This window comes from Setaria viridis, chromosome 6 (genome assembly GCF_005286985.2).
Source record: "Setaria viridis chromosome 6, Setaria_viridis_v4.0, whole genome shotgun sequence".
NCBI lineage: Eukaryota > Viridiplantae > Streptophyta > Magnoliopsida > Poales > Poaceae > Setaria > Setaria viridis.
The window spans coordinates 3,719,310-3,732,800 of record NC_048268.2 but is presented as its reverse complement, the minus strand read 5'-3'; the positions used below and the strand labels follow the sequence as shown (position 1 = coordinate 3,732,800).

At 44.5% G+C, this 13,491-nt stretch overlaps 1 protein-coding gene and 1 pseudogene across 1 annotated transcript; one reads left to right on the top strand and one right to left on the bottom strand.

Annotated features, from left to right (window-relative positions):
- The first annotated feature begins 657 nt into the window (after positions 1-657).
- Positions 658-2,556, top strand: LOC117859743 (malonyl-CoA:anthocyanidin 5-O-glucoside-6''-O-malonyltransferase-like; annotated as a pseudogene).
- A 599-nt stretch (positions 2,557-3,155) lies between these two features.
- Positions 3,156-4,390, bottom strand: LOC117860792 (uncharacterized). Its single transcript, XM_072294708.1, has one exon. The coding sequence runs from the start codon at positions 4,388-4,390 to the stop codon at positions 3,542-3,544; it is 849 nt and encodes a 282-aa protein (XP_072150809.1). The 3' UTR covers positions 3,156-3,541.
- Positions 4,391-13,491: the final 9,101 nt, after the last annotated feature.

The window sequence follows — 13,491 nt, the reverse complement described above, 5'->3', positions numbered from 1 at the left end:
ATACATATCATTATAAAGCATAACTTAAAATGTCATTCTAAAATTTAATCTATATTACCCACGTAAGCTGTTATTAAAAATAACCTAAATTAAACATCTAAATCTTAATCTAATTATCTTCATGTGCATCATACAGGTTTCTGTCAAAAATAAACTAATATATAATTCTAAATTACTTATTTATGTTATTATTAATATAAAAATACTAAGTTAAAGTATATACATATGATAAGTGTCACCATTTAGACCATTTATACATGTATGTGAGGAATCGATGAAAAATATTGATTTGTATGCTAAACATAATGTATGGAGGATTGGAGGTGCGATACAAAATGGAAAAAGTATGAATATGGATGAAAAAGTGCATAGAGTAATTATTAATTAAAAATCACTCATAACTGGACAAAGATAGGTACATATCTATATAAGTATTATGTTGATGTATTGAAAAAAATAAGAGAGTAGTAGGTAATCAATTTTGATTATTAGCTAGAAGTTTAATTTCTAAAGAATTTTTAAATATAATAGCTTTTAAAAATATTAACCCGTGCGGCAGCACGGGTCGATGGACTAGTGTGAACTAATTAGCATGTGACATCTCATGGTATGCATGGGTCAACTATACTTTGCTACATAACGCATTAATGAAAGAATGCGGCACAACGCGGGCTAGGCGACGACGCTAGCAGCTAGCCAGGCCGCAACGCGCGCGAGCCACTGGCTATATTCATCAGCGAACTTCGATGAACGGCGAGGCCAGCGTCACCGGTGCGGCGGCAGCGGTGCGCGTGCTCGCCGTGTCGCGTGTCCCGCCGGCGCCGGCCCCGGCTGAGAGCGGTGCCGGCGAGGCGTGCGTGAAGCTGTCCTTATTCGACACGTTCTGGGTCGCGCTGCCGCCGATCCAGCGGGTCTTCCTCTACGACCTTCCCGGCGGCGACGGCGCGGACGACGAGTTCCAGGCGGCGGTGACGCGGCTCAAGGACTCCCTCGCTGCCACGCTTGCGCTCTACCTGCCGCTGGCGGGCAAGCTGGCGTACATCGCCGAGACCGGGGACGTCGTCATTGACTGGGCCGGCGACACCGGGGTGGCTTTCATCGAGGCCGAGGCGGCTGGCGGCGATGGCATGATGGACGTGCGCCGGCTGGCCACCGACGAGGCACACGACGTCCCGGCGTTCCTGGCCCTGGTCCCAGAGGTCGACACCCGGGCGCTCCCGGCGCCCGTGCTGTTCGTGCAGGCCACGCGCCTCCCCGGCGGCCTCGCGCTCGGCCTCTCCGTGCACCACGCCGTCGCCGACGGCCAGGCCGTCTGGCGATTCGTCGGAGCCTGGGCGGCCGCCGCCCGCGACGGGTCCCCGGTCACGAAGACGCTCGGCGCGCCGCACTACGACCGGGAGGCCGTCCGCGTCCCCAATGGCGACGAGCTCGCGCGCGAGATGCTCAGGAAGCTCGCGCCCAACCTCCCCGTGGTCGTGGTGGGCACCATATCCAACCTCCGATGCCTGTGCTACAACTTATTTGCATATATATTATATATATAAATATAAAAAGAAAGAAAGACGTGTGGAAGCGGCGCAGGCGACCATCAATGGCGCACGCCGCGTGTGTTGAGTTGTGAATAGCTTGCTCACGAAACCACTTTGCATGCAGGCCACCAACACCGCAAGGAATCGCGGCTTCAGCCAGCGCTCCCGGCTGGGGCGCCGCACCTTCTACTTCACCGGCGACGGCATCCAGGCGCTCAAGCGCCGCATCGACGAGCTCGCCGCGGCCGAGGAGGCCACCGAGAACGCCGCGGGCAGTAACATCACCACCACCAAGAAGAAGCCGGTGGTGTCGACGTTCGTGGCACTGGCGGCGCTGGGCTGGACGGCGTTCGTGCGCGCCAAGTCCCTGGCCGCCGGCGACGACACGTACCTGGTCTTCCCCGCCGACCTGCGCGCGCGGCTGGACCCGCCCGTCGCCGACGGCTACCTGGGCAACTGCGTCAAGGGATGCCTGGCGACCGCCGACGCGGGGGACCTCGTCGGCGCGCGGGGTCTCCTGGGCGCGTGCCGCGCGATCCAGGCGGCCGTGGCGGAGATGGAGGCGGCACGGAGCGGTGGATCGAGAAGATGATGTCGCTGTCGTTCCAGCGGTTTTGCGACATGGCGGCGAGCCCGCGGTTCCGCGTGTACGAGGCGTCGGACTTCGGGTTCGGCAGGCCGGCGCGCGTGGAGCTCGTGTCCATGAACCACGACGGGGGTATGGTGCTCGTCGCCGGCAGGGAGGACGGCGAGGTGCAGGTGTCCGTGTCGCTGGACCCGGCCCGCATGGAGGAGTTCAAGGCGCACATGCTCGCCGCTCCGGCGCCGGCGAACTGAGCTGAACTGAAGGCGGATATACGACAAATCCTATCAACAATGCCAGTCGTAGTAGTATTTTTCTCAGGTAAATTGTTGTTTGTGTTGTAATAATCGATTCGACCGAAGTATTAGTATCTTCGCAGTATCACTAGCATAGACGTACGTGCGGCACCCACTCAATTTTAAGAAAATCAGTGAATAAAGAGGTTTGCCACTTATTAGAAAAAAGTTCACTAATTCAAACATATGAGCAGACAACAGTAAACAAATTGGCAGTAACATTGACTTTTTATGCAATCTGGGGATTCAGGGAAAATGATACCACATTTGATATTGCATAGTAAATAGTGAAAAAGCTTTGTAAGCAACATTTATAGGACACTTTTTCATAATTGCAGCTCAAAAATCACTCTAAGATGTGTCATGCATTTCCTATGACCTATAACTCAGCAAGGTCTGTGAATTCAGGAGGCAATTTGAAACTTCTACGGCTAGAAATTTGGATCATGCTACCATATAAATTTTAGATAATCAACATATCCAAGTGCGTGTATTCCAATGATCTGGAAACAAACCTACACCCAGAACACATCGCCCCAACCCCAAGCATCTTTCCCTGCTCTATCGTGATGTTCCCTGCAAGCTTGTTGTAATCAGGAGGCACCCACGCAATCACTAAAACAAAAGACCAGACAGCATCAGAATGTCACAATGTAAAAGGACATCAATTAAACAAATAGTCACCATGTTGGCCCGAATGGTGACGATTTGGAGGGAGGGAAGCAGGGGCTTACGGGGTTGGTGATGTCGAGATGCTCGTCGGCGACGAACTCGCCGCTGATGAGGAGAGGCACACCATTTACGGTGGATCGAGAAGCAGGCCGAGCCGTCAGTCCCAATGGACTGAGGGGCCGCTGCAACCGCAAGCAATCGCGGGGCGAAAGGAAGGAACTGGCGGATGGGAGTCGTGGGCACGTTCCGGCGGGGCCATTGGGGAGCCACGCGGCGGCGGCGGCGCCGGCACAGATGGAGTGTTCGTTGGTCCAAGAAGTGACAAGATCACCGGGTACTGCTTTACCTCGTGTTTCTTGATTGTATCAATCAATCCATGTCGACTTATAATTTTCTCGAACATATCACAGCAAGTACAGAGAAGCAGAGGGAGCCGACGGAGCGTTCTGATGCCGGAAGCTCTAGAGAATGGCGGCGATCGTCAAGGACTCGTCGTCGTCGGCGTCGTCGACCTCCCCCGCCGAGAGCTGGCACTCATAATCCTCAACGGTGCTGCCGCTGCCGCTCCCATCGGACAGCGGCGACGGCGGCGGCGCGATCGGGACTTGGCCATACGGCGATGGCTGCTGCTGCTGCAATGTGGTGGCCGCGCCCGCCGCACCGAGTTCGAGGCCAGCGCCACACGGGTAGTAGAAGTTGGTGCGCGCGGCGGCGGCGCCGGAGATGGAGATGGCGGAGAGGTCGTAGGCGACGGCGGCCTCCTCGGCGGTGTCGAAGGTCCCCAGCCAGTGGCGCTCCTTGGTGACCGGGTTCCGGATCTCCGCCGCGTACCGGCCCCACGGCCGCCGCCGCACGCCCAGGTACTCGCTGGACGCCCGCGAGCGCCGCCTCCGCTGCTGCGGTGGCTGCAGATCATGGTCGCCCATCGCTGCAACCGCCACTTGGTGTGCCACCGGAGCCGGAGCGTCCGACATTGCCAGCCAGGCTCTGGTGCTCTCGCTGTCGGGGCCACTCCGCGCGCGCATGGATTTATATAGTGGAACGGTGGTGGAGTCGCTGGAGCGGATGGAGTTGTCTCGCCGGCGTGGTCGTGGGGGTGCATCGCGGAGCAAAGCGCGCGGTCGTGCGCTTTTCTCCTCGTTTTCGTCGACATGATTGGGCCGTGACGACGACGACGACACCGCACGCCCGCGTTTCGCTGCGCCATGTGTGAGCGCGACAGCGGCACTGCAGTACCGCACCACCAGCTGCTCATCAGTCATCACCGCTCCGTACTGTACTTGCAGTAGCTCGGGGACAGACTGTGCCATGGATGCAGCGCGCTGCACTGGTGTACCATGCCACCATGTGCAAATGTGCATGGAGGACCTCCATTCTTATTCCTTCTGCTTACTAAAGGGGGTTCATGAGAGAGAACACCTCCCCTTTGTTAAGCTGAAAGAGAGTTCAGTCCTGAGTCCTGACCTGTCAATGGAGGACACAGAATAATAATCACGGTGCGACATGGCTACTATCACAAATAAAGCAGCAAGCAAGCCTGGCCTCTGCTATTGGGCTTTTTTGTTTGATTAAGGCACTACTAATCGCTTTCATTAGCTCCTCTGAGCCCTGCTCACCGGCTACGTGTACTTACTGTCGTTAATACTAGCTTTACTTCCAGGATGCTACCTCTTAGACGAGTAGGCACAGTCTAGGGCATCATGCTTCAGGGCCATGGGTGACTCAACTCTAGTGACAAATGAATCTGAAACAGACTAACTGTTAAGCTGTATTAAAGTCTCAGTTATCTAGCTAAATAACGGCTGCCACATGCACACAGCATCTCTGCTCAATGTGGGATCACAAGTGGGAGACACAAGTACACAACACAAGCATTTGCGCACTTGTTTACCTCTACATTGCAGTTCCGACCCCTTTTGGCTTATAAAAACCTTGCTGGCCTGGGTGCTGCTCCCCACTGGCCAGGCACCAGGCCTTGACAACTCTTACAAAGTCAGCACCCCCTGTTTCCTGAAATTTGTCAATAACTAATCTCTGTGTTATGCAATTTAGCATGATTTTTTCTATTTAATTTCAAATACGTGCATATGTCACCTGGCCATTTCTCTCCTCTCCTAGGATGCTTAACACTCCGATCAATCTTGTCTAAGATTTGTACTCGTAATGAAGTGGGTCTATTGTTTTGCTTTTTCTTCTTTTCATGGAAGCAGGGATTTCATTGTGCATTTAGAGCTAGCAATGCTTAGATTCCAAAATTAAAAAGATGAGGTTGGCCAAGTGATGACCAATAACCAACGAGCAAGAAAACTTAGCAAGAACATAATGAATCTACTATTGTACTCCCTACCTTTGTGAACGATTTACAAAATAATGAGTAAAATAATTGGAGTCCTTCTTTTTGAATTCTCAGTTAGGTTCATTAACTCTCAATGTCCTTAACCTCTTAAACTGGTTCACTCTAACTGAGGATTTCTATCCTAAATAGCTCTATAGTGAACCACTTAGAATGTTTAAGGGTTCCTAATTCTCACTTTGAAAGTTTATGTAGCTAGGTGAGAATTAATTTGACATCTCTCGCATCCCTTGTAGGATATCATCTAGGTACATCTCAACATCTATTTGATGTTACATACCACAATTGAAGCAACTTGCAACTTTTTAGTGCCACATTCTTCTGCAAGAGCCAAAGTTTCGTTGCATAACTTTGCTTGTAAACTACAACACTTGCAGCGACACATTCACTTTACTCGTTTATCGTTTGAACAAGGCACTATCATATCAACATTTATTTTGATATGTTAGTTAATTTCCATTTTTACTCAATGTTATTAGCAACTTCTAATACCCCACTTTGAATATTAAGTATCTCAACGAAAAATATATCAACCTACCAATTAATCTATTGTGTTCGTTGTTGGGCTTTTGCAGCATATATTTTTGTGAACTAGGTTGCAAACAATTTTTGCAGTGAGTGCCTAATCACCTAATATAACCTTCAACATTAATTATATTTACATGACAATTACAAAAATTTTCATTTTAATTTTAAAAATTGTATTTCTATAAAAAAATTCCGATGCTAGTGTCATGAAAGGACATCCTAACTTTAGTTGTTGTAACACGTGCTAATTCTTGGTATGATTTTTTAAGTCCTAATCTCATATATCAAATGGTAGGTTCAACAGTTACCTGCTTCCAAAATACCCAGAGCAATGAGCAAAAGCTCAGTAATAAATGATTTAAGATTAGTCCTTTCTCAACTCTCAAGAAAATAAAGGCAACCGATTATGATGATTTAACTACGAAGGTACGTGGCTCTGATGAAAAATGTCTGAGCAGATATTGGCATGTTTTAAGTCTATTATACAAATGTTGATTCCGCTTAAGAAAACCAATTGTGAACCGCAAGAGCTCAGATCAGTTGTACCTTTTCCGAGTATTCATCCAAGTTTTATCGTACATGGATCGGCAATGAACCAGGGTTTTCTCTAAAATTTAACAGATAAATTCTAACATGAAGCATTAATTTATATAAGAGATAAATAAATGTAACACCTCAGGTGTTAATCATGTGCATAACTTGACCATTAGCATTAATTATGCACGCATAAATGCATTAAACATTTTTTGCTAAATAAAATTAATAAAAGGCATTAATATGAAAAATATGGTAATTATGCCAAAATAGTGTTATTAATGTTTACAAAATCATTTTCGAACCATGAGCAAACTTTTTTAAAAAAGAAATGAACTCAAATTCCCAAATTAAAATGCATAAACACATGAAATCCTAAGTGTTGGAAATGCTGAAGTAGATATGTTTGGGTGCTGTTTAAAATTTATTTTTCCTAAACACTGAACTTTTATCCAATACAAAACTTGTAGTACTTTCTATCTACTTTCTAATGGATATGATCTTGATGTGAGAAACCTGGGTTTATATGCTCAGAAACATGGTCAAAAGCTTGTTAAACCCATGGTTAGCCTTGGGATCCAAGCGGGGCAGGTTTTGTCGCAAGCCTGCTGGGCAAACCCGCGCCACAAGCCCGCATAGCACTTGCGCATGCGAATTTGGAGCAGGTATATGCGCCTAACCCGCAAGGCCCATCGGCGCCGCAAAGCCTGCAATACAGCAAGGTGCGGAGGACTAAAGGAGAGAGGTGGCGTCACGCATGGTGAACCGCCGGCGAGGCCTGCTGATTGCGTCGCCGTCCCCGTCCGCCAAGATTCGTCGCTAGCACCTCTGTTGTCATCCATTTTCCCCGCTCCCTCCTCGGCTGCCCGTCCTAAATGGTCTCTGGCGCCCAACTCATCTGCGTGCCCTGGTGGCTACCATTGTTGGCTCCGCGCAATCCTTCGTGGTGCTCCTCCTCCAACCATAGCAAGTGCTGGTTCTCCATATACTACTAAGATCCAACCCTACTGTGATGCCTATATTGGGTTGCAATATGGCTATTTTGGTTGCAGTATGGATCAATTGCATTTATGTATGGTCGTTGACAAGTAGTTGCATTTTGAACGGTGCAATAGGTTCTTGCATCCTTTTGGATATGGTATTGCAATATGGTGGTTTTGCAATGCACATAAAAAACAATGCAACCACGATTTGGTTGCAAGCACGGATATTGCGACCAACAGAATGGTTATGTGAATTACTGTTGCAATGAAACATGTGGCTGCAATATGGCAGTATTGCCACGAACGAATTTATCACAAAATAGCTTTATTGTCACCCCGTAGTTACATGGGAATATGGCCATATTGCCATGTAATATGCTCCATTTCATCAAATAAATATTGCAACGTAATAAATTTGGTGGCTAGAGTCACAATTGCAACGTTCAATTGCTGGTGGCAATATAAGGTAATGCAACGAATCATTGTTAGTGGTAATAGATGGAAAATGCAACGAATCATTATTGATAGTAATAGACGGAAAATTCAACGAATCATTGTTGGTGGTAGTCACGTCCTATAGCAACACATAAAGTTTGTGGCAATAATGTATATTACAACAATAAACAGTGGTTACTTTATGGCAATAATGTATATTGCAACAATAAATGATGGTTGCGTAGTAGTTTGTTGCAACAAGGGCATTTTGGCTAGCGCCTTTTTAATTTCATTTTGTAGCAAGACTTTTAATTATTGTTACAAAATAGTTGTGCCATGAACATATATTTCATCATCACATATAAGAACTCAAACCGTTTAACTTAAAATATATGTCTCAACCAAAATAATAACACAATAACCAGAGTAGTGCTAAAATAAACATGACCACAACAGAATAAAAACATCATCTCTGACTACAAGTTTGCAACTATGTTTGGCATAATAAAATAAAACTAAATATAAGTTCTCTTATTGATCTATTCATGCCCCCATCAGCACCAGCAGTCACCAATAAGCCTTTATCTAATTCTTCATTCTTCTAGCACCAGCATATAGATATAAAAGCTTTCTCTAAATATTTTGGTTGTCCACGCTTTCCTGCAATTCATAAAAACACATAGAATTTATTAATTTAATATAGGAATCTTGGTGATTAAGTGCATGGAATAACTAAACACATGCAAAATAAATGATCATAGTGACATAGAAATATATAAAGTAAATTAAGGAACACGATGCAATAATATCATATACCGTCCAGCTTCAAGCCTGACACTTGCTAAGTTAGTTTACAACCTGACACTTTTCTAGAGAAAAGGATGGCATGACCTACAACAAATAGAAATGATAAGAACATAAACTCTCAGGAAAAAGGTTTGATTGACTACTAAAAATATTCTGATGCAGATACCATGAATCTGCAGTGAGGGAAGGGAAGAGGACAAGGCAGATGAGCATCATTCTGCCAAGGAGTGTAGAAAATTAGAAATAATTGGAATTGGAGATCGTAAGACTCAAAGAAATAGTTTAGGAATTCAACAGTACAGCATCTCCTGCTTTCACTACTATCCTGGCATCATCATTGACTAGCTAGAGTTTGAGGCACGCCTCCGTCGTGCCACTCATTTCATTTTCGAGTCAATAAGCTTGCTAAGCTTTGCTGGTGAATCCTTGATGGTCTTTTGCAGTTGTTTTCTCCCAGTATTCTGAAATGAGCAAAAAAAAAAAAGAAAGTTAAAGCATCATCCTTTGGCCCTGTTTGTATACGCTTTTCTGGAACTCGCTTATCTGGCAAGCAAGCTTATCTGATAAGCCTGCTGCCTGGAGAATCTGATGTCTAAATAAGCAGGGTGTTTGGCAATCCTGATTATTTTGTGTCGATTGTCTGTCCTGACTGGTAAATTGACCTGAATACTCCTAAGGGCTCATTTTTGTCCATGCTGCTCAGCTATACTGAAATTCACCTTGGTGAGTTGAAGAACAAGATCATAGTCATACAGAATTATCTAGTAACAAAGACAAACCGAGCAAATAAACAGACCATACACTTTGATCTATCAAACTCCATCATCATACTTGAATCGAAGACACAAGCTCATAAATACGATGAAGTACTAATCTAACCAGAGGAAGGGAGGAAGGCAGGGGTGGCTGGCGGCGCCGGAGGAAGGGAGGAGGGCAGGGGCGGCCGGTGGCGGAGGCCACGCCCCGGGGCGGCGCCGGGGGAAGGAAGGAGGGCAGGGGTGGCCGGCGGCGGGGGCCAAGCCCGGTGGGGGTATCGGGAGTAAAAATCGCGATGCTTACCCGAGAAGCGCCCCCGAGCTCGCTTACTGGATAAGCGGTGCCCCAGTTGTTTTTTGGATTGTGGACTAAGCGGCTTAGGAGGTAAGCGAAAAATAAGCTAGGCGTTTGGGTGGGCTTATCGCTTATTTGCACAGATAAGCGGGAAATAAGCGGATACAAACAGGGCCTTTAGCATACCATTCAAAGTATTTTGCCTGAAATAGTGAAAAATTCAAGTAACCTAATTTGTGCATAACATTACAGGACCAGATTTCAGAAGAACAGGATATAGACTATCTGATCAGGAATTTAGGAATGAACCTATGAAGCATACATGTTTCAACAATAAGCCATCAGCTTTGAGAAGGATAACTGCATACTCTCCACAACAAAGAGCTTCCAATCATCCTTGGAAACAAAAAAAAAGTGGTTTTGCAACACAGCCAGTCAGCCATGATGTCACAGTGAATGAAACGGAAGAAGCCATTTTAATTTGGAAAGGGAAATCATCCCTGCCTTCTTTGGAGGTTATTTTGTAGGTGTCACGGCATTAATCATGAGAAAAAAGAAGAATAAATTTACTACTAAACAGACGGAAAAAAACATGAGTGCTTACTTGCTGCAGGTAATTTAGCTGTGAGTGAAGGATACAAATAAGCCATCTCAATTGCATACATTGATGGCCTTATTGGTTGTTACTGATTACAGGAGTTTAGACAACTAACATTGAATTGCATCTGAGAAAAAATGAAAACCTAAGAGAAATTTGTAATTAGAAGGAAACTAGAAATAAATTTTGTAGGGGAATAAAATGGCTAGGAAATGTTAAATGAATGCCAAAGAATGGAGGGAGAGAGACTTACATCATACACCAATGATCTGAATGCCAGGAGTTACCGTAACAGAAGAAAATAAAATGCATTCCATAAACAAAACATTTTAATAATAGCTACTTTCATGTGTCTTTGGATACAACAGGTACATGATAAATAAAGATACAGAAGTCAAAATAAAGAGAAGTTTGAAGGAGCGTAAAAGGAATCGCAATGCAGTTTTATTTGAATCCATGTATGCATGTACGTGCATTCTTGCATTCAGTTATGACAAAGAGGGTTAGGAGGAAAGAGAAGTACCTGCTATGCTGCTGCATCTGGTTCTTTTCCTGGCAAGAGAAATAAAATAAAAAATGAATAAGGTGCATAAATAACATAGTGTTGCAATGCTAAAGGAGGAAAAAAAACATTTACGAAATTGATTATGATCATTAGTAACTAAATACATTCAGAAAAAATTAAAACCATTCGCATTAGGGCTAGGCGATATAACTGAACTGTTAGTTCGCAAAGATCAAGCCAAGTCACTATAAGCAATGCTGGTAGTGATAGGGAAAAAAAGAAATAACAGTTCTGACAGAATCACTTATGATTTGGTTGCACACACAAAGTAGCGAGGAAAGAAAACAGTGCATAGACAAATGACAACTTCATAAATCAAACTGCTGAATGATTGCAAGGGAGGTGCATACTTCCTCTTTCTGTTGCCCATAAATCAGTTCACAATTACCTGAATTGCACAGTAGTTGTCACCAACCTGAGGATTGATCAGTTTACAATTACCTAAATCTACGGCATCTCAAATTTCTTAACTGAATTTATCTCCAACTTGTCAGCTTTATCTTCATGTTGTAACCTTATTGTCAGGCCAAATAATCATTTTCTTTAAGCAGGTTGAACAAGATTTCTCAGTGGATCATTGAAGGAAGGTACTCCTATACAGTCCAGAACTATGATTTCTTTGTGAATGCATGAGATATGCTAGCCATTGCCAATGGCAATAGATCTGCAATTTGGTTGTCAGATGGACTGAAGATCATCCCATCTGGCCACTCAGTCTGTCAGGTTGTTAAGAAGATATTTGATATTGATCACTACTTTGTAGCTAGGGAGTAGTACATAATGCATATTTTTCATGGCAACAATGATGTTGAACAGGATGGCCATGCTAAGTACAGATATTAGCTCTATTCTTTTGTGTTGCGTATCAAACAGATTAATCAAAATAATTTACAGGGACGATCACAATTTGAGCAAGAGGTAGTCCAACTCAACTCAATCTGAAATCTAATTTATCTTCGTGAAACTTAAAAGAAAGCTTGATTTCTAGCTCATTAAACTCACAACTAAGACTATAACAGAAAAATATAATTGGAAAGGGCATTAAACCCATGAATAGAGTGTTGAATGCCTTGTTTTGGATTGCTGCCCATAGCAACGCACGGGCACGATCCTAGTTTCTCAAAAAAAGGTGAACGTTGCGTGAAGAAGAGGCGGCGACACGACATGGGGGCCAGGGGCTGGATCGATCAGGTTTAGGTTCGAGCCCTCGCGAAAGAAAGGCCTGCAGGATGGACCAAATTACATTGGGTCCAGCTTGGGCCATTTTAATGCTAATTTCAATTTAACCAAAAGAAAGGCCCACCTAGAAACTCATCTATTACCACACCTAGAAATATCGTTGCAATACCACCTTGTGTGTACTCAAATGTAGTCACATATGATGTTGGTGGCAATAGAACTTCAAGGGATGCAACGAATGACTTTCTCGATGCAATATAATAAGATCTTTTGCAACGCAGGACAAGATTAAAGCAGCACCGTTTCATCATGGCTATATTCACAACTACTTGCAACTAATCCTTTTTTGGATGCAATATAGCAACAGCTATTGCAACGCAAGTCAAGATTGAGATGACGAAATTACATTGTGGCCATATGCGCAGCTACTTGCAACCAACTTTACAATGGTGGCAACAATACCTAGCTATCGCAACACAAAATCAATATTATCACAACTCAACACTAGTCATGGCAATAGGAACCCATACTCGCAACCACCTTTCCACCGTAGCATTAGCGCCTCCCTTTTGCAATAGAGCTTATGACTAACTCAACACACAATTTTGGTGGCCATAAGGCTCATATATCGCTACCAATTATGCCGTTGGTTGCTATAAAATCGAATATTGCAACCAAATGTGTGGTGTTGCGAAAACAAGTGGTGCTAAAAGGGTCAAATCCTTGTAGTGATATGTAAGCCTTTGATTCATTTGCCCCTCCCATTGTCCTATGTTAGCTATTTCTACTAGATGTATTCCCCCCCAAATCTTGACTAAAGCACAAGCAATGGAAATTTGTCGAAGAGAAATAGCACAAACCAGCAAATTTTTGCTGCTGCAAGGTAATTATATTCTGCTTTCAAGTTGTGTTAGGTAAAATACGATGAATCAATTATCTTTGTTGCTCAGGTTTGTCTCAATTTGGGCTACTGAACCAGTTCAAAACTTAGATGGGAGGACCTAAAGCCTATAGTTGGATAAATTTGAAACGAATAGCTGCAGGTTGGTGAGGAAAATTACTATCTCATGCTAGTAGAGACAAGAGTGGTGTTGATCAAGACTTGTTTAGCTAGTATTCCAGTCTCTAAGTTTCCAAAATGGATGATGGATTTGATTCAGTCACCTATGTTATAGTATAGTTTAGATCCTATCTTTTTTTAGCAAGAAACTCTATCTTGCCTCCATGCCATTTCTAAAACTAGGTTAGATGGTGAAATCTGCCTGTGCTGTAATATACAATTGTTACTTTTTGAAAGCCTGAAATTCTTGTATGTGGGACTCTAGTTGTTTTACTTTCTAGCTCATTGCAATGTTCTTATCATAGTAGCAAGTTGTTTT

Coding starts and splice junctions, on each gene's coding strand:
- LOC117860792 (XM_072294708.1), bottom strand. CDS start 4,390: ATGGCACAGTCTGTCCCCGAGCTACTGCAAGTACAGTACGGAGCGGTG.